General features: G+C 27.2%; 1 protein-coding gene across 1 annotated transcript; it reads left to right on the forward strand.

Annotated features, from left to right (window-relative positions):
• Window positions 1–2,692: 2,692 nt before the first annotated feature.
• On the forward strand, window positions 2,693–22,762 carry LOC100202669 (MOB kinase activator 1B). The gene is made up of 2 exons (XM_065803861.1): window positions 2,693–2,895; window positions 21,554–22,762. Exons 1-2 carry the CDS (start codon window positions 2,749–2,751, stop codon window positions 22,049–22,051), a joined length of 645 nt encoding a protein of 214 aa, XP_065659933.1. The 5' UTR covers window positions 2,693–2,748; the 3' UTR covers window positions 22,052–22,762.
• Window positions 22,763–23,316: the final 554 nt, after the last annotated feature.

Raw genomic sequence — 23,316 nt, forward strand, 5'->3', positions numbered from 1 at the left:
TCAAACGAAATAATAAATGATTGAATAAAGTTGATTAAAATAACTTTCTGGTAAGTCATTTCTACGGTGTGGAAAGACTTACGATGACCCGTATTTATGGGTCAAAGTAAGTCCATTTTTTTAAATATTTCCAAGTCTAATCACAGTGTTTTTTAATTTAAATGCTATATCTTCTTTATTTATATGCGACTTTTTGTATTTAATTTAAAATTAACAGTATGTTCAAACTTTATTATGATCTGTAGAAGCTCTATGAAAAGATTAGGTAGCTAGTATACATGCTAGATAGTGGGTTGAAATAATGTATTTAAAAGTTCGTGGTTTATAAAATAAAGTGCTGGCTATTAACACATGCATTTGTATTATAACACAAAGTAAATGCAAGTCCGTCGTACCACAGGGCACCACTAGGACTTGCTCGTGGTTGTCGTTAAAAGAAAATATACATACATATTATAAATTTAGTAGGATTATGTAATTAAAGGAAGACTCGCAGAAGACTAGGAGAAGTTTTATCATCGAGAACCTTTAAAATATAATGAGAACTGAAAATTTAAAAAGCGGATTTTATAAAACACATAAAAACATTTTGAGGTCTACTACTTTTTTAGTTGATATAAGTATTTAATTTAATTTTCAGTTAGAAAAATTATGAGCATTTCTTTAAATTCAGGACCAGATTTTTTAACTTTATTTTGAAGGAGTTTTGATAATCTAGATTACAAGTTGGTTTATTTTTAGCTATTAGTTTGTTGTATAAAGAGGGGCCACGATATGAAATAGAGAATTAGGAGAGTTTAGTTTTTTTGAATGGTGCAATAAAATTTCCATCTTTTCTTGTATTTTGTTTATTAACGTTGTTTTTAAAAAAGTTATTTGTAAAATGATATGGTACCTGACCTAATTTAAATTTTAGCATGATTAATAAATTTTGATGTATGTTACTTTGATATATATTAGGCACCTCCATTTCTTTAAAAAGGCGTTCAGTGTGTGTAAATTTGTCTTTATGGTAAATTAGTCTTAAGGCGTATTTTTGACGTTGGTATAATAATTTTAATTTGGTTGTATGCGTACTCGCCCAAGCTATATTAGCGTATGTTAGTGTATAAAAAAAAAGTATATTTTCTTATATTGTGATTTAAAAATAAAAAAATAATAATTTAGTTCAAAAAAAATTTACTGCAAAAAACATTGCTCTTGCTTTGGTGATTATTATTATATTCAGTGACGAATACAAGGGTAGGAAGGTATAGGGTATTACCCCCTACCCCACCAGAAAATATATAAATATTTTTTTAATTTAGGCCGTTTTGTCAATTATAGGAGCTTCTTTTTTTTTTTAACCAACATCCAAAAAAACTTCTGGATCCGTCACTGATTGTATTTACTTGTATTTGGATTTTAAATAAATTTGCGAAGCCAACAAAATATTGAGAAAATGTAATGAAAAATATTCCTTTCAACTTTGTTGAGCCGTTGTTCCATTTTTAAATTTCTTGCATAAACACATAGTTTACTGCACGTAAGTAGTATCGTGTCTTCAAAATAGAACCGCTGAGCTATTTAGAAAATATGGCGAACCTTCCAATAAGCAAAATATTTGGGTTTGATACCTGAAACATTTTGCTTAATATGACTAGTGTAGTTTACTTTTTTAAATTAAATTTATTTATTTTAAAATAATTTTATAAAAACTCTTGTAATTGATTACTTGCAAGTATTAAAGTCTAATAAATATATAAATAAAACATCGCTATTTTAATACTTGCAACTAACTAATTACAAGTATTAAATTCGCAAGCCATAATTACCTCAATGATAAATCTACATTTAGGTTCCTAATAAATTTACTAGTATATTTAATATAAAATTTTATAGAAAGATGAATATGTAGACTTTTTTCTTACTTTAATTCAATTTGCTGTTTCTAGCTTTTTGTGTTCTGTTAACTGTACATGATCTATGGAAATAGAATTGATGGAAATAGAATTGATTAAGATATTTCAATAAAAATTAAACTTGATTTGATGTCAACATTAATTTATAATAATATTATGAGAATCTTTGCAAATCAAAAAAAAGGGGAAAAGTTTTCCACAATGTTCATATTTAAACATTTTGGAAATAGCTCTGAAAAATCATAAGAATATTAAAATAAATAAGCAATATCTAAAAGAACAAATAAGTATCTAAAGTTATTTTTTTAATGTGTCTTCTATTAAAGCACAACAATTATTTTATCTTTATTTTTGTGTGTGTTTATTTATTTCTTATATTTTACTATTTCACACAGTTATATTACAACAATACACAAATACACTATTTTCACTATTATGGCCTAAAATTCTCTATTTTAAACTCTCATTTTATATACTTAATAATCACTTCAACAGTTAAAAATTTTGAAGCTTATAATAATTAATACTTGAGTAATCTTTTCAATTTTCAGTTTTTTATATTCTAATTAATCAAATTAATTAACGGAAAACTGTTGTTTTTTTTGTGAGCAATAACTTATTTTAATTTGTTAACATTGTACCTAACAAATCCTCTTTTTTATTTCACTTTTTTATTTATTTATATAACCAAAGTTAAATTAAAATTTGTTTTAAAAAGAGGAAGTGTTTAGAGTTTATGTATGATAATTTATTAGGCTAGTGTTTAAATATTATATTTAAATATATATTTACGTAATTTTTTGTTAATTTAAAAAAATCTATCTAAATTGTTAAGTTGAAAACTGTGATGAGTTTCCTGTTTGGCTCCAAAAATACTAAAACATTCAAGCCAAAAAAAAGCATACCAGAAGGTACTCATCAGTATGATTTGTTGAAGCATGCTGAAGCTACTCTTGGTTCTGGAAACTTGCGCAATGCAGTCATGTTACCAGAGGTAATTTTTAAATTCAGTTTTTTTTCTGTCGACTTTTTAAGTTTTCACTCTATATGTATATATATGTATATGTATATATATGTATATATATATATATATGTATATATATATATATATATATATATATATATATATATATATATATATATATAAATGCTTTATATATATGGACATTAGCATTATTGGGGACATTTTAGTGTTCATGTTAATTTTTTTTCTCTGTAAGCATCATTTTTTTTGTAAAAAAAATGTCCCCGTAAGCAACTTTTATAGAGAACAAAAAGTACACACATTGACTATCAAATAGCTTGACTCGCAGCAGAGTGCTGCTACATTGACTGAGGGTTAAAATAATGTTTGCATTCACAGCCTCCAAAGTTATATTGTTCCTTATGTCAGCAACTCCGTAAGAAAAGCTATATTTTCTTAAATCCAAGCAACAAAATTGTTTGTGTAATTTATAAATATGACTCCGGGTATGACTATTGTTGTCAATCGTAAAGAACATAAATTGTTCTGTACAAATGGGTGTTAGAAATTTGTTTTTTATAATTAAGGTTACAGTCCGTTGTTACTCCTAGATATTTTGGGTTTAAAGACCCCGCCAAAGTTCACTCACCTAATTTATAGTTAATCTTTATACCTTTGCATAATGAGGGAGGTGCTATTTTTTATTTTGCAAAACACTTACTACTAGCAATTTTTAGTTGTCAAGTTTCTGCTCAAGTTTCTAATACGAGTCAATTTAGAGCAACAACTAAATCTTGGCTTAGATCCATGTCACAGTATGAACTATATGACTTTATATCATCAGCATAAAATTTTATACAACAATCCAGAATATTAGTTATAGCAGTTGAATCATTAACATATAATAGAAACAAAGTGGAACCTAACACACTATTCTGTGGAGCTCCACTAATAATGCTTATTGAGTTTGATAGAGAATTACTGACCCTGACTTGTTAATATCTATTGGTGAGAAATGCGGAAATCCAATTTAGAAGATTACCTCTTATCTTATAGGATGCAAGTTTAACCAATAGTTTAGGATGAGAGTTAAATGCTTTTTGGAAATCGATATATACAACATCTGTTGTTTAGTGGTTAGTGTGGTGTTCGTATCATTAGCAGCAGAGTTGATAATGCCTCCAGACGGCAAAGTAACTTTGTGTCGAAAGGCCAACTTTTTAGGGAGGCGGAAGCTTTTGGTGACAGAAGCTATTGGTGGCAGCCTGCCGGTTAATTTTTAGCGGCAAAATCTTCTTTCTTCTGCCTCTAGTGACTTCCGTCTTTCTATTGGTGGCCACAGCCAGAGTTCTTTTTTGGAGGCAAAATGTTTTGGAAGCTGACACCAACAGAGAAGCGGAAGCTAATGGTGTCTCTGGAAAAAATTTTTAGAGGCAAAGCCATTTGGAGGCCGCCTCCAATGGCTTCTGCCTCCTAACTGGCTGCGACCGTCAAATTGCAGGCAGAAATATTTGCCTCTCACCGGCGGATGTAATGAAAAATAGTTGCTCGTTTGCTTTAAAGCAATTAAATATTAAATAGAAACAAATGTTAAATACTTGACATCAAAGTTTTGTTTTATATGATTTATTGACTTTTTGAAAAAAAAAGTTATAATTTTGTCAGAGCGGTTGTTTTTCTAGGACTATCGAATAAATTAGTAATTTTTATTTCAAAGCAACATAAAGATAAACATTTATCATAAAACATACATAATTATAAAAGTAAAAAAAAAAAAACAGTTTTTAATACTTATTATAAAAATTCACTAGAAGTGTTTTGTTACTTTATTAAAAAGTGTTTTGATAATATAAAAGCATTTAAGATCAAACTTATTTAATTGTAACGGCTTTTCGTTGAAAAAAAAACATTTGTCTTTTTTTTTTCAACGAAATTTTGTTAATTTTTTAAAATGTATTAACTTTAATTATTCTTATATTAAAATTTGTTAAAAAGACTTTCGTTGTCGTAGAATGTCATCGTTTATAAAAACAAAACAATTTTTTATTTTTAATAATGTTTATTATAAAAAATGCACACTTAAACAATTTACATATTATAAATTAAAAGATATATACAACTGCCAAATTATAACGGGTGACAACTAAAAAACTAGACTGGATTTAAAGTCACATATCTCTTTAAAGAAGTAAGATAAAACAAAAAGGAAAAATATTCTAGAAAGTATTTTTATTCTAGTTTTTAATTATATAATCAGTTGTTCTCAATTAAACCATTTCTTCTGACTTTATCAACTAGGCCTGGTATAGACTGAGCTAGGCTCCGTATGACCTCAATATCAATTTTATTAAGGCAATACTTGATTCTAGAATTTAATTTTTTAAGATTTTCTGCATGCCAATTATTCTTGTAGACAAGGCCTTTCAATTACTCCAAAAATTTTCGATAGGACAACAATCTGGCAAGTTTGCAGGGTTATTTGCATTCTCAACATAATGGACGTTTTCCTTGTTTAGGTACATGATTACTATTTTTGCATAGTGAGATAATGCTAAATCTAGCCAGAATACATATGCACCATCTGAATGATACTTATTGGTGAATGGAATAAGTCTCTTCTTAATACATTTGTTTAAATAGATTCTTTAATTTACAACCAGTCCACTTGGTACAAAATAAGGTTGAGAATTTCCATTTTCAAAAAAGCAGTCCATAGAAGTAATTTCTTTAGAAACTTTTTATTTTGGTATTTAACTGTAGATGGAGTAGATTTTATATCACTAGTATAAAATATATCATTTCCATTGATACTGGAGTGATTTAACGTGAAATAAGACTCATCGTCAATGATTGGTTTACGATTTTTGAATTTCTGACACAATCGACTGCTATTAGTTCTAGCTGCTGCTTTTTGCTAGTCAGAGCGTTTTGGAATCATCATTTTTTTTCTTGTTTTAATATTTGTTCTTTTTTTAAATGTTTTACTAATGTGTTGCTGAGTGCAGTTAAACTTTTTAGCTACCTGTCGTTGAGAAACTCCGTCTTTATGGTCAAACATGAGTTTGAGCCTTTCAATGTTTGTCCTGGTCATTTTTTAAGCTTTTACTCCACTTCCTTGAACTCTTTGGTACCCAAATTTCAGCACGTTTAATTATCTTGTAGATAGTACTTTTAGGTAACAACTTAAAAGTGGTCTCAACTTTTAAGTGGTCATAAGTGAACTTTTTACCAGCATTTTTGTAATTTAAATAAAATTCATACACACATTTTCTAATCTCTTCTTGTTTGAATTTATTTTTTTATTCATTTTTCTATAATAAAAAAAACACATGAAATATTCAAAAACTAGAATAAAAATACCTTCTAAAACAGTTTTCCTATTTTTAAAATCTTATTCCTTTAAAGAGATATATGTCTTTAAATCCAGTCTCATTTTTTAGTTGTCACCCGTTACTTAAAAAAAAAACCATTGTCACTAAATTGTTACTTTATTTAAAAGCGTTTCGCAAATATAAAAACATTTGTTCAAAGTTTTGATTTAATTTATTTTACTTAAGGTATATTTCAGAATATTTTTCATTCAGCGAGTTTTTTTAATGTTTTTTGAAATAGCCGGGCTCAAATCGTAAAAGCAAAATGTAATTTGCCTGGTCACATAAAGATGTGCGATCACAACTCTTCCTGTGAAAGACTGATCTTACAATGTAGATATTGCTAAATATCTGGATCTTTCATAAAAAAAGATGACAATTGTCAAAATCACGTTAAAATAAAGCTTTATTAACTTTGCTTACAACACGATTTTTGAAGTTATAGTAATACTTAAGCTTTGAAACTTAACAATTGTCTGCTAAGTATAATAAGCATGATAATCTTTTTTAAACTTTGACATCATCTTTTTTAAACATAATTTTTAAACGATTTCTATCTTTTTGATGAAACGCCAATAAAATTTTCAAGTTAAATTTTACATTAAGGAAATTATAAACTCTGTTAAGACCGTATTAACCGTCATTGAAGTAAAGAATTGCAGAACTAACACCCACTTCAGGCAAAAATCTTGCAACAAAAATATTTTTTAATCCTAACTGACATATATTTAATTATTTGTTATAAACTCTTCTTTTCAAAATGTATAAAAAATTTTGTTACTTCTTTAAATTCCGGTGTAATGTAAGATTTTTACTACTCTGTATTTTATTAATGATAAATTTTTAGTACCTAGTAAAAAATTTCTTTTTATATTTTATTCATTTTTTATTTTTTCATCACTTTTTTTTCACCTATTTTTATTCAACAGTAAAAAACTTTCTTGAGATTTTGACTTCCCACTTAAAAATGTATTTTGTCAATACTATTGACTTAATAGCATTGAATAAATACTACCTGCTTTTTGTAAACAGTTTGAAACAAACAGCAATCTATAAAATGTTTAAAAGTATTGAATTAATACTGTTTTTTTATTATGTGACTCCGAATGAAATGTTTGATATACCGTAAATATTTGGGTATACTGTTAACAAACCGTGTCATATTCACAACTAAATACAATTATAAGTGCTTTAGATTTTAGAGTAATTTTGATTGATAGTTAAGATTGCATAGGATGTATATTATTACGCAACCTTATCAATTACATTAATATCATTATAGATAACGTCATTCATAACAAGTAATAAGGATGACTTTTTCAAAAAAGTAACTTTTTTTCTGAGAACTTGTTTACAACAATTTAAGCTGTATATAGAGTAAGATGCAAAACGAACAAGTTAAAAAATATTTTGAAGTGACTGAAAATAAGAAATGTAAATGCAAAGTGTGCATAGAGAAAAAACTTAATTCTTGCCGGTAATGTTTCTCACCTCAAAAATCATTTGCATTCAAAGCTCAAGGATATTGCCATAGAATTTGGAATTTTTGAAAGAAAAAGAGAGAAAGAAAAACAAAAATCATGATAACATTGAAAAAGTCGCTATTTCTGTTTCATGTAGAATGGTTAAGTATGACTTTGACATTAACGATACAGTAAGACATTTTATAAAGTCAATTCTAATGAAAATTTGCCAATGGCGGTTGCTGATGACATGGGGAAGAATTAAATAATTAGAAAAGCTTTTCAAGCTTTTGGTGTGACATGGAATCGTTAGATAGCAAAAGAATTTATTCTTAAAGCTGCTAATCAAATTTATAAAGTTATTGGAAAAGACATAAAAAATGTATAACCATCATTAATGTTTGATTCAGCTTCTCGTCTCAATACAAATGTTTTTTCTGGAAGTATTCGGTTTACAAAATATGGAAAATTGTATGATCAAACTTTGGGAATGCTCACTCAGCACGGACCACAATTTGAGAGGCTTTTAGCCGACCAGCTGATTACTATGCTTGCAAAGAAGGAAAAAGAGTAGACGATATTTACTCAACTTGTTCAGATCAAGGTTAGAAAATGGTCAAAGTTTCTGATAGTATCAAAGAACTGCAAAATCATATGTTTATTTGTAATGAATTTGTTGAGGAAGCACAAAAGTTTGATTTTGAAGATTTTGATTTGCTTGATTGAGTCAATCTAGAAGAAGTTGTTGAAAATTCCAAAAATACAGATAACAAAAGCGAAAGACAATTGCAAACTCTAGAATTTGGAAAAGGTTAAATGTGTTAAAAAATAATATTGGTACAATCTGCACCAATATGTTTTCTGGAGCGCATGTTTGCCAATTAGTTGCTAAAGATGTTACTGAGCCGTTTGAAGCCACTCTTTCTGAAATAAGAAAATTCATAAAAAGTACACAAGCGCCTAAATATGATGCAATTTTTGCTAATCTTAAGAGACCACACAAAGATATTGTTCTAAGATAGGGTAGGACGTATATTATGGTATCAGACATGTTTGAAAAACTCGCTATGTATGAAAAGATTAGAACAAATCGAAATAACCGCCACCTATCATTAAATGATGAAATCTGGAAAATTATTGAAGAACAAAAGTGTTTTAACCAATTTTTTTTTGCAATGAAGGATTTTCAAAGATCAGACTAAACCTTGTCTGACTTCTTTTTACGATGGATGAGAATCGTAATAAACTCGGAAAGAATTCCTGATGGAATTCTTTCCAAGTTCATTACCATTAATTGTATATATATCTTTCATTAATTGTATATATATAACGAGGATTGTATATATATATATATATATATATATATATATATATATATATATATATATATATATATATATATATATATATATATATATATATATATATATATATATATATATATATATATATATATAACAAAATTATAAATAATGGCTCGCACAAAATTTATAAAAAGAGAAAATATTAAATTCAATTTAAAATAGAAATTTTATAGGAGATTTTTTTACCTGGAAGTGAAAGTTTAATATGACATTTTTATTGGGTAATATATGAAAAAAAAAAAAAAAACACAAGAGTAAAATTCATACTAATGTAATAGCCAGCCCTGTGGGTACGGTACGTTTTTATTGGGTTTAAACCTTATAAAAGCGTTCAAAGAATGTTGAAAAAACGTACTATGCCCACTGAGAGAGGTTATGCCATATCAGCCTAAATAAATTTATTTTTGCGCTCTCATTCCATGAGACTTCTTAAAATCATTTTAAAGTACTTTGTTTAAGTATTATAACTATTGTGTATATTTTATTTGTTAATAACATTAATAATAATAGTTATTATTTGTATTATAAATATATAAATTATCATTATGAATAATAATTATTAATATGTTATGGGTACGTGTTTTTTAGGCTCATCTTTTTTAAAAAACAAAAACTGAAATTATTTTTTGCGCCTTAACTTTAACATAACTGTTTTGCCTTTTATCAATGTTTATTTAAAATTTCTTTGTTTTTAATTTTCAAAGTTTCTTAGAATACATACACATATATACATCGACTAATATAGCCGTAGTCATAGTGTAGTGTACATAGATTGACTGACATAAATAGAGGTTTAGGCTTTGGCAGCATGGTCGGACTGGCATTTAGGGGCCCGGGTTAAATGTAAAAAAAAGGTACCTTGATATAAAATTTCCCTATATTTTATATCAAGGTACCTTTTTTTTACATTTAACCCTTAATCACATAGTTATTTCTTAAAAGGTATAGGAAAATAAAAATTGTTTGGGTATCTTGATTTTAAGAGGGGCTTTAGACATAGCAGGGGCCTGGGGAGGAGGGAAACCCCAACCCCCTCATCAGTCCAACCCTGTTTGGGTGGCATCTTTAAACTAAAGGCATTTCATTTTTTATTTAAATAGGATTTACTTAGTGGTTTTAAATTAATCTAATTTATATTAAAAGTTACGAAGTTAAATTACAGTGGATTTTTTGATGAAATAGCCTAAATAAATGGTTATAATTTATGTACCAATAAGCACATACAAATACGAAAAAATTATTCGAACGCGCAAATATACAAATAATGTTTCCAGACATTTTATAGTTTTAAACTTACAACAAGAAACATCGCTGAAGCAATTAAAATATTAAATAAACTCAATTTAAATATTATAAAACTTTATAAATTCAAATTTCAATTCTACTTTTTTAAACATTTTAAATTTTTAAATGTTTTAAAAGTATAGAGTCAATTTATGAATTTTATTAGAGTCAGTTTATAAATTTTTTGTTGTTGTTGTTGTTGTTGTTGTTGTTGTAATTTGGCTAAACTAAAAGTTCAATACAGCATGGTCGCAAATTTTTAATAAACATTTGCAGATATTTTTTTAATAACTTTTACAGTATACAATTATTAAAAATAAGTGTTAAAAGTTATGGTAAATGTATAAAAATTTTAGCATGTTGACTTGTTATAAAAAACTTTTACCAAAATCAGACAATTTAATTACTTATTATTATTATTATTTTTTTTTGTCAAAAAGATTTATTTGCCAATTGCATAGAAGTAAAGTTTCCAACTTTTAACTTTTGTTTTTTATAATTAAAATACAAATTTTTTCTACCTGATTTATTAGTTAAAAAAAAAATTAAAAAAAAAAGTGGTGTACCTTGTGGGAAAGTGGTGTACCTTGGAGGTGTGTGTACCTTAGAGGCACGTCAATTGTGCTGCCATCTTGAGTGATGAATTCAAACTAAAATTTTAGTAACATGCATTGGCCGTACGAAGCGCATGATAAGTTGTTCTTCCACTGCTTAACACATGAGTTGTTGTAATAAAAATTTAAGTTTGTTTCCGGTACCAAAAAGTAACTTTTTTAAGGTGTATAACTTTTTTTCTACAACTCTAGTTATAAAAATTATTTTAAAACTGATTATCAAAATTTGTAAAGCATGTTTTCAGTCATATATAGCTTAATAAATTAATGTATAGTTTATATAAATCTAAATAATATGGTTATATTATCTTGAATGAGGCTGATATTACCTTTCTATTCCTGTACATTTTTGATCGCTAATCTTTTAGCGCTTTGTTATTTTGGATACCTGTTGCTTTTTAGCATTAGGCTATGTGCATTTAGTTCTACCTGCTTCCTACCTTTTGATCTACTATGTTATTGGTTAACAATTATTAATAATAACTATAATTAATTGTTATGCAATTTTTAATAAAAATTGTTAATAATTATTTATGCATTTTTCACCAATTACATAGTAAACCAAAAGAAAGGGGCCAGTAGAAAAACAAAAAAAGTTTGAAGAGGTAGAGTTTTAACCACGAACATTCCGTGTATAAAGTAAAGGCCTTATCTGACTAAGCTAAACGTGCGTATCATTATGAAAAATAAATATAATTGTATAAAAAAAAAAAAGTTGTACACAAAAGTATATGTATGCGTTACTTAATCATTTTCATATAGGAACAATATATACTTGTTAAACAATAAAATTATATTTTCGCTTTCTTCTTTTTTAAAAAAAAAAGAAATAAATATAGGAAAATCATTCTTTTTAATGTCAACTTCTAATGTTGTTTTTTTTTTTGCTTTGCCTTATCCAATTTTGTTGCTAAAAATTACAACAACTTTAAAGAAACAAAAATAAAAGCAGAACACAAAAATTATTTAAATTACTAATTTTTCTTTTTTTTTTTCATGTAAATTTATTTTAATTTCCGATTTTGTTAGTTTTGGTTTTTTTTTCTTTTGGAAACCTAATTACCACAACACTTATTATAAAAAAAACTTGCAAACAGCCATGACCAAATTATCTAAAATAAAATATTTTGGACATGGGTGGACATATAAGACGAAAAACTGCACGCGTTTCATGTTATCGGTATAAAAAGTTAAAAATACATGTGAAAATTAGATTTTAAAATATGTAAAAAAATGGACTTACCATGACCCGTATAATACAGATGGTTTATTTCACACCGAACATTTCTATACTTATTTGTTATATAGTTTTTTTATTTCAAAACAATTTTAACAAGTCTTTAAAAATTCTCTCACTTTTGTTTGTTACAGTATATAATATGTTTATTTATGTTATGTATATAACATCAATAATACTTTAAAAATGTTTTATTTTACATTTTAAAAAATTGGGAAAGATTAAAAAAAATAATTAATTGCAAGTGATGGGATTTGAAACCTCGGGTTGTATTTTGGAAGCGCATTGAGTTAACCACTAAGGCACACTAATCTGCTAATTTTTAACACTATTTAGTAAACAAAAGATTGAATAACTTTATAAAATGTCAAATAAATGCTATAATGCAATTTTTAAATAAAAGTAAAACTTTATAAAATTCAAAAAAAATCAAAATATTAAAATACAAAAATGTTTTTTTTTGTATTTAAAAAAAAACAAAAAACAAATTTTTTTATTAAAATTGGAAATTTTTTATTAAAATTGGTTAGACATTTTAAATATGAATCAATGTGACTATCAACTCATGTTGTATGTCTGTGGTACATATAATATGGGTAATGATATCTATGTAAATGTCACTATCGACATTTCTATATAGATATACTAAATCCTTAATCAGGGTTAGGCATCAAAAGAACAAACTAAAATCAAAGCACATCATCCCATCATAAAATACTGGTGTTCTACAAATTTGAGCACGTGCTCTATTTTAGCAAGGTAGTGTCCACAGGGTGTCGACCATTGGTCAGGCGCCAGACCTTCGAAACTCCCTGATGACAATTAATGGTCCTGATGAGAATGTCATCTTGACACTACATGGGTAATTGGATAATAAAACACCTATATTTTAATCATATACCACTCAATACACCGATGATTGTCATTCTAAGATTTGTACTAATATTTCTAGAATTTATATTTGCTAATTTATGCCTATAGAGTTATACTTAACCCAAACTAAGTCTTTATAACATTACTCTAATACCTATTTAACACAATAAATGTGTGAAATAGCCAGTGTAATGTATATAATACATATAAATAATTTATGGATGTCTTAGAATATATTTGTATGTCCATGGGCTATATGTGTGTGCATAAACATGCGTGAGCACATATATACTCATGTGTTTGTATGAATATATACGTAACTATTTTTTATCAGTGAGTGTTTGTGCATATGTATGTATTTATGTATATATTTGTAGACAGATACATACCTATTTTTATGTATATGTATGTATGTTTGTGGGTATATATATATATATATATATGTTGAAGGGTATGTATATATATACATTTAGTGGTTGCATGTGTACAGCCAAAATGCATAACCACTGCCCAGTACGACCTAGTTTCACATTAGGTGTCCAGTACTACATAATGTGCTTGTGCATATCAGGCTATACATAATATGTGTAATGTTACTATAAATATACATGATATTTAATACATAATTACTGTCAAATACACTAAAGGTACTACATCTATTATTGTTTTTACAGTCACTGCATCTTCTTACTATATATATTTATCATACCTATAACTGAAGCCACACCACACTAACTATATATAAAACGAATCATTCCACTCCAAATATTCTACTAGAGCTCTGTTACATACACCATCTGATAACTACTTTAAAAACGAATAATTCTACTCCAACTCTGTGACATACACCCATACACATCCCTCTATAAAAAATGAGTAATAAAACTTAAGTTATATCTAAATGTACACACATGTTATTGTTAATGTATCATTCTCACACTGTTAAAATAATGAGAAATAATAAAAAAACACAAACTCACATTATTACTAGATACCAAATAACTTAATTCTGATAACCAGCTTCCAACCACTAATATTGTTTTGAATCTAAAAACTCATACTAAACACAAGTCACCATGAATATAAGTAAACACTATCTCAACCATACTATACATACAGTTTGTTTAATTGACAAGAGGCTACCTGCTACCTATTTTATAAAACGAATAATTCTTCTCCACTTCAGATACTCCTGTTAACATAACAGTCACATGACATTTTCACAGTTACTCTTATAACTTTTACATAATTCCATATAATCTTAGATTATTAGTTGTAAAATATATATATGTATATATAGAGATTATTAGCTGTAGAATAGATATATGAGAGTTTGTGTTACTATATTAGTGGAATTCTGTTTAAATTTTCCAGATTGCTAGTTGCAATAAACTGTTATTTTAAAATACATGTTATTGGACTTCCAGCATTCACGTCTAACTTATGTTACGACAGTTTGAATGACTTTCAACCAATTTTATACTTACAACTCATACCATCAAGACATTTTATTACAGTAGAAACACACAAGTACACAGCATTGACTGTCTACATCACATACACATCTACTAGACTCAAAACAGTTCACAACTCTTACCGATCCTCGTTATACTGCAACAAAGCACTGCACTTATTGACACTCATTTCAACAAAAGTGACATACAATTGTATGCAAGTTATACTGAGCCCCACTAAGTGTCCTCTGGTCCCAGTGTCCATTCAGAGGTCTGTGGCAATCGTCCTGACAGGATACTCTGAGAATAGTCCATTTGGGATAACACAATGGGATACCTTGACAAGATACCCTGGTGTATACCCAGAGTGGAACTTCTTTTGGGATGCCTGTCTCGGGCGAGAGTTGGAGGCCTTCCTGTATTCATACTGTACCATAAGGCACGAATCCATACTGTACTCGAGATGTCCATGACACACTTAAATCGATAATGTATGTTTACCACCCTAATAATACAGACCACATGATAACTACTTATAAAACGAATAATTCTGCTCCATCACTGATACTGTCTACACATTACACTTACGTATCTCGACTATTGTTTATTGTTATTGTTTATTTTTACAACATTATACTTATCATTTTTTAGTAATTTTCTACTTTGAGGCTCTTTGTTTTCCACTGGACATCTGTCCTTTTGTACTTTTATCTCACTCTGCTCAACTCTTTTTAACTTATTATTCATCCCTAAGGCGTTCACTGCTCAATGCAGCTTCACTAAAATGCTTTGCATTTACAACAAAAATTTTTTATTAAAATTGGAAGCGCAAGGATTTGAACCATGGCATTTCACATTCACTTGGGATCGCTGCAAACTAACCACTTCGGCTACTAATGCTTATTGTTTGATGAATGTTTTAACACTATTTAATAAACAAAACAATTTATAAAGCAGCAAATAATTGCTATAAATCAAAATTAAGTAATTATATTTATATAATATATATATATATATATATATATATATATATATATATATATATATTATATATATATATTTGTTAAATTTGATTAAAACGTAACAAATTTGTTACGTTTTAATCAAATAAAACGAATATTTATATTTGTTAAATTTGATTAAATTTAACAAATATAGATATATATATTTATATTTGTTAAATTTGTTTTAATCAAATTTAACAAATATAAATATATATATATATATATATATATATATATTTATATTTGTTAAATTTGATTAAAACGGCTGCGTATAAACATTTTGTTTTAAATATATTTCGATGTAATTATATATTTATTTACACAATATTTCGCTGACCTTTTGTGGTCAGCATCATCAGGTGTAATAAAAAACGTTACAAAATTGTTACAAAACTACATAAATCAAACCGTCAAAAATGAAGACATTACAGGCGTAAAATAAAAATAGTTTTTATTAAATGGTATAATGGCGTCAGTTTAAAATTTTTTTTTTTTTTGAACAAAATAAATGGTCTCCAAGTTCTCTTGTTTTTATTCATTTTATTTTCACCTTTCAATTTTCTATTCTTTTTTGAAGAAGATTTTTCGTTTGCTTTTCGTATCTTCATGTTTTTTGTTTTTTTCTTCGTTTTTTTGTGATTCTCTTTGCCGTAAAGAGCAGTAATAAAATCTTTTAAAATCATATTCTTGTTATACGATATTTATAATTGTTAAATTTGATTAAAACGGCTGCGTATAAACATTTTGTTTTGAATATATTTCGATGTAATTATATATTTAATTATATATTTATATATATATATATATATATATATATATATATATATATATATATATATATATATACACACACTTTATTTAATTAAATGAGTAAAAACATCTAAATAGTGGGACTTAAAGTTTCATGCCCAAAGGCAATCATCAGCCGTAAATACCTAAAAATTACCTGTCAATATATATATATATATATATATATATATATATATATATATATATATATAATAAATTAGGTGCATGCACACAAATGAGTAACGGCAGCAGCAATAAGTTTAATATTAAAATATTATAGGATTAGAGAAACTTGCAAGATGTTTAGAAAGATTTTAATATAATATAAAAATATAAGCTCATATAATTTATTTTAAAATTGTTTAACAAATATTATTTTCCATTTTATATTCATAATGTAAACATAAAAAAAGGAAAATAATATATTTACTAATATGTTTTTATTGTAATTTTATATTTAGAGGCGACTTAAGCAATTTTAATAAAAAACTCATTCATTCAAAGTTTAATTACTAATTTTTTTTCTTTTTTGTTCTAAATTATATGCTAAGAGCAAGAGACATAATAAAAATGCAAAGGTCATTTAAGTTCTATCTTTTAATGCAACAATAATAGTTTTTTTTTTCAATTCTGATTCACTCTCAACAAGGCTGCAAGCAACCACTATTAAGTTGGGAGTTACTAGAAAAAAAGAATAGTGTTATAGAGCAAGGACATGGTTGACAGAAGGCGTAAAAAGTTAAAGATTGTATGAGTCAGGAAAATATGAAAATGAGACAGTTTCAAAGCATTGAAGTGCAGGAAAAAGACTAGACGAAGTTTTTAGAGCATGCAGGGACAGATACAAAGAATGAAACTTTGCTGATTGATGAGTCAATTGAGATTGAGTTATAGTTGATGGAACTAGAGATAATAGCTCCTTTGAGCAGTGACCATGATAGTATTCGTAGAATACTATCATGGTCACTGCTCAAAGTTCAAAGCTCAAAGCTTTTAGTTCCACAAAACCAGTTTTAGTTACACAAGACCAGTTTTAGTTACACAAGAATCATTACTTGGACCTTTACTAAATTTTTAAAGGTATTGGCTGTGTAAAATTATATAATTAACCAGTTTTCAAATTTAATGTAACAACAAGAGGTCACAGTATAAAATACTAAAGAGAAATTTGTAAATTCCTCAGAATAAATTTATTATGAATGGAGCAGCAAACAATTGGAATAATTTACAAAGTGAAATATTTAATTTGACTTCAATAATAGTATTTTAAATAAATTGTACAAACTTTTATTAATTTGTGACTTTTAATTTTTATGAAATGGCTGTAATAGTGTTATTAAAATTATTATATTTATTAAAAAACATATACTAGTTATAGCGAATTACATCAAATATAATAATGAAAATAATATAAAAAAATCAGGAATGCGGAGTACCAAAAGGACTCTGGCTTTATATCTCTACTTTTTCCAAGTCTGTAGTGTCCAAAGCTCTAAACATATTTGTTGACTTATTATCTGCTATAATAAAAAAATTCATGAGGTTTAATGACTTGAAACTTTTTGCTTTTAAGCCCGGAGTCCTGGAGTCCCATAGTCCTTGCCGCCGTTATACCTAAGGGCTCCGGGCTCAAAAAACAATAGTTCCTCTAACCTTAAAGTCTTAATTTTTTTTGTATTAGTAATCTATAAACTTATTTATATTTTTAGAGCTCCTGGATACTAAAAACTAGAATAAAGTAATCTTTTTTTGACTTTCAAATCCAGAGTCCTTTTTAGAACTCCGCATCCCTGAAAAAAATAATAGAAATAATAATATAAAAAAAAATATATATAAACATTATTTCTAAATTTTTTTTTTTAATTTTTTTAAATAGCAACGTGTTTTTTATCTCTTCTATTGAAACTTCTGAATTCATATTTTATTTTTTATCTAAATTAATATTTTATTAATTATTAAATTTTTTATTGTTTTTTTTTGTTTGTTTTTTTCTAATTTGAAAAAATATAGAATAAAATGTGGTTAAATGAAAGAGTTAAGGATTTTAATAGTTTATTTTTTATGGAAAAAAGATATAAAATTTTTTTTTTAAAGTCTTAGAGAATATTGAGCTGTATTTCAATATATAAAAATCAAATTATTTTTTTTTAAGTTTTTTATGGAACTTTATTTGATTTAAAAAAAAATTATTCCATTCTACACTGACATTTGGGGAGAATGAAATATGCAAATTAATTAAAACATTGTAATTAAAACAAAACTTTATTAAAACAACAAAAGCAATCAATGATGACAATTAAAAAAACAATCAATTGAATTTGGTAAAAATGGTAACTGATCTAAGGATTTCATTAATCAATACACACAATATTGAACACAAAACACAGTAATAATACAGTTAAGTAAAGTCCATATATAAAAAAACATCAATTAATAGTCTATTGAATAGCCTTTGGTCCTGATAACAGCTTTAAGCCTATCAGTCATTGACAATGCTAATTTTTGAAAAAAATTAAGTGATAGTTCATAATTCCAAACTCTAATAATTCTGGCCTTGAGTTCAGTGGTATTCCTAAAAGTGTGTCCAAACCTTCCTTTTTAATACTGACCAGATATTTTCAATTAGGTTCAAGTCAGCAGACTGAGGGGGCCAATCCAAAGTCTGTCAACCTTTAGAAAACAAATACATCCAGCCCCTCCAGCTGAAAATGCTCCCCATATCATTACAGCAGCAGGATGCTTTACAGTGGGTATCACAAATTTAAACCTTTCCCCAGTTTTTCTCCTCAACCTAATTTTCCCACTGTCATTCCTAATGCAGATTTTGGTCTTGTCTGTGAGATGTTTCTCCAAAAGTCTGCATTCTTCCCCATGAACTTCTTTGCAAAAGCTTCCAGTGTCTGTCAGTCAGCAGGGGCTTTCTGGAAGCTATACGTGACACCAATCATATGCTGATTAAATTCTCACAGATAGTTGAGGTGGCTGCATTGATTCCCCTGCTCCAAAGTTCCTGCTGTAAGCATTTGCTTGACTTTGTGGGAGATCTTCGTATTTTGACAAGATATGTTTTCTCCCACAGTTTCTCCTGGAGGAATCCAATGAGCCATCTTCTTTGTATTTCTAAAACAGAAATCAAAGTAGAATCATAATTGAACAATACATTCTGCTTGGACCTACCAATGTTTTTAAAAATGTCAAAATGTTTCCCCACCCCCAAAGTTTTCATGTATATGTATCTTTATAATTGATCCAACAGCACCATGAGATATCCCCAACATTAATGATATCTGTCTGTATGAGTGCCCCATACCATGCTGCTTCACAACTGCTAATTTCAAAGCATTAGATATATCTTCCCTACATCTAGGAGACATAATAATCTACTAATAATCAAAAAATTATATTAAGGATCTGTTAAGGGTCTTGAGCTACCCCTAAAAATTTAATTTCAATTAACAACACTTTTTAAATGTTTGATATACATGTTTCAAACTACATAGTTCATCTTCAGTAAAATTTAAAAAAATCATTAAAAAACCGTTTTTATAAGGGATACAAATTAATTACTTTATTAGAAAAATCTATTTTAAAATCTATTACAAAGGATTAAAAAGACCATTAAAATACAATAACAAAATGCTTCAGTTTCATAATTCTATAAAAAAACTCAATAGGTTTCATATAGTTAAAAAAAAATAAATTAATTACATTAATAGTCAAAATAGTTCAAGAATTTTATGATTGACTTGTTCATTTAAACAGGGCCTTTGACACTTTATATGTAAGCTTTTATTAATTTCTAATTCATACTCGCTTTGAGCAGAATCCAAAATAGAAAAGCAATCAGAGGAGGCTTTCCTTTGACACTCAATGTTTTTCATTAAATGATGAAAAATGTAAGACTTTTTATCTTCCTTGAAATGTTCATCAATGCGTTGTGAAAAGTTTCAGACAGTTAGTGTAGCAAACATTACAGTTAACTCAATTAAATTTGTAAACAATGTTCGATTATTATTTCTTGGTAAGTCTTTTAGTGAAAAGTATTGCTTAATTTTAAAAGAAGAAAACAACAATTTAATAATTAAATCTTTTTTACATATCTTTTTAGTTAATTCATAATTCATCAGAAATATTCAAAACAAAATTAATGAATATATATATTTATATATATATATATATATATATATATATATATATATATATATATATATATATATATATATATATATATATATATATATATATATATATATATATATATATATAGCGTATATAGATCAGCAATTGCTTACTCTTTTTGCTTACCTTTATAGCATACAGATTTTTCAGAAAAGGAAGTAAAAAAAACAACAAAGAATAATGAAAGAAAAGATTGCTGCCCCAGCCAAAACCCTTAATCCATGTAGCAGCACTCTTTTACTGGCAGCAGGCTATAAGATAGTTGATGTATGTACTGAAGCCTCCAGCAGCGGGCTATTTCAGTATAAACACAAATATACATGTATTGTAACTTGCATAGTAAAACTTTGTAGTATAAAACTTCTTTAGAAACTAAGAAGTTTAAAACTATAACAGATAAACATAGATATTATTATAGATAATTAGATATTAATAATAGGATGTTAACTTCTTCTCCCTTTGCTTAAAAAAGCAAATCCTACAAGATTGATCTCCACCACGTCCCTGGTAGTACCGCACTCAACTCGTCTCGTGTTTTGGAGTTATAGAGTTGAGAGAGGGTTGTAACCACAAAAAAGTAGAAGCTATAAGAAACTGTCGTAAAATAATATAAAATGAGTTGTGGAAATTATTTTAAAGAATATCAATGAAATTTTTTGCTTCTTTTAGATTATTTTAAATTATTCACTTCTGAATCTAATTAGTTAGAATTACTTTTTTAATTAATTTGGTTAACTTTGTTTAAAGAAAGGGCGTGGGGTGGGGTGGAGTGGAGGAACTTTATCTCTCTCTCTATAGTACATCACTAAAAGTAAAGAAGAAAGGGTATCAAATTTTTAACCAAGTATTTTTAAAAGTTTAAAAATCTCCACTCATTACTTCAAAAATAATTTTATTTTTATTTTTATGGGTTCAAAAGATTAAATAAGTTCAATGGATTGTTAAAAATTTATTATTTATTTCGATTGTAACTTTCTTTAATGGTTATAATGAGTATTTTTATTGCTACAGAATGCTTAAAATAAAGAAATATATTATTTTATTTTTTAATTTTAGGGTGAAGATCTTAATGAGTGGATTGCAGTGAACACAGTAGATTTTTTTAATCAAATAAACATGTTGTTTGGTACAATAACAGACCATTGTACTTCTGAATCATGTCCTGTTATGTCTGCAGGACCGAAATTTGAGTATTTATGGGCAGATGGCACATCTGTGAAAAAGCCAATAAAATGTTCTGCTCCTAAGTATATAGATTATTTAATGACGTGGGTGCAAGATCAATTGGACAATGAAGCGCTATTTCCATCAAAAATAGGCGTGCCATTTCCTAAAAATTTTGTTTCCATTGCCAAGACTATTTTGAAAAGATTGTTTCGTGTTTATGCACACATTTATCACCAGCATTTCCCTCAAGTTGTCAGTTTAGGTGAAGAAGCGCATCTTAATACTTCATTCAAACATTTTATATATTTTGTCCAAGAGTTTGGATTGATTGATAAAAGAGAGTTAGCTCCTTTGCAAGAACTTATGGATAAGTTGATTAATAAATAATTATTTTTCAGTAAAGCTTGCAGAGCATCACGTTTTTTAGATGTAAGGCTTGCAAAGGTTTATTTAAAGAGATCTTATTGGCCTTTTGCTTATATGTCATAAATTGGCAATAATCCAGCAATTTTGTAGCTTTTAGATAATCTTTTTAAAGCTATAAACTTTCATAACTACTTTTATTAGTTAAGGCATTTGCTTGTTTACCCAGCCGGTAGTTAGTATAATTTCACTTTAGGTGCTGGCTGGGTACGGAGATTTTGTTTATTTTTATTTTATTATCATTTACTTTGTCTTTTTTAAACATTAAATACCCATAACAATCTTTTGTAATAAGAGCTGTATTTTATTGTTTGCGCAGTGTGCACATTATTTTATTGTATTAGCTAGTTAAATAACTTTTTATAATATATATTATATAGCTCCTTATATATCATCAAAAATAGCTCTTTATTTCTCCACAAATATATCTGCTTTTTTGTATACTATTCCGTATTAACTTTGCACAGTTTTATATATGATTCCACGCGATTTTTTTTTTTCGTATGTCTTATATATAAATTTATATATATACGGTTTGCAAGTGTCACAAATAATATTGATATGTTTAACTATTTATAATATTTTTCTTTTAAAAATAAAAATGTTTTGTGATTGAATAAATAAAAATCTACTGTAAATGATGCACGTGCAATGATAGAAGAAATTAATTTTTAGCTGTTTTTTAATGTCGATGTAAATTTTTTTATACTGAATACACAATTCATTTGCAGATGTAAACGGTGTAAATTGCGTTTAATTTTTTATACCTTAAATTGTCAGTTTTTTTAATTTTTTTTTAATTTTTTAATGTCATTGTTGAAAAATGTAAAAAGTCGTTTTTCTCAAATCTGCAAGTCTTATGAATTTTTTTTTTGAAATCCTATTCTAAAAATTTTGAGTTTTTTTGTTTGTTTGCACTTTAAACATAATAAAAGCCTGAGTATATTCTATAAATAATATGCTTCGATATTTATTAAATAAAAATCTTTGTTAGCCGCCGTGAAATGCAAATGAACCATTGGAAAGACCATCAAGTTGATTCCCGCAGATAAACCAATTGGTTTCACGTGTATCACGATCCAAAACCTAGATATTCAAAATAGTGTCTTAAATTAATCTTGAAACGAGGCAGTGCTTTTAATTGCCCCTGGCTAATTATACTAAATTTAATATCAACGACAGGGTTTTAATTTTATCTAAAATCTTTTAACTTCAAAAGTTATTACCAT

This window comes from Hydra vulgaris, chromosome 08, assembly GCF_038396675.1.
Source record: "Hydra vulgaris chromosome 08, alternate assembly HydraT2T_AEP".
NCBI lineage: Eukaryota > Metazoa > Cnidaria > Hydrozoa > Anthoathecata > Hydridae > Hydra > Hydra vulgaris.

Bases quoted from the DNA above. Each gene is read 5' to 3' on its own strand.
- LOC100202669 (XM_065803861.1), top strand. From the start codon at position 2,749: ATGAGTTTCCTGTTTGGCTCCAAAAATACTAAAACATTCAAGCCAAAA. The intron at 2,896-21,553 runs GTAATTTTTAAA...TTTTAATTTTAG, and splicing joins ATGCAGTCATGTTACCAGAG to GGTGAAGATCTTAATGAGTG.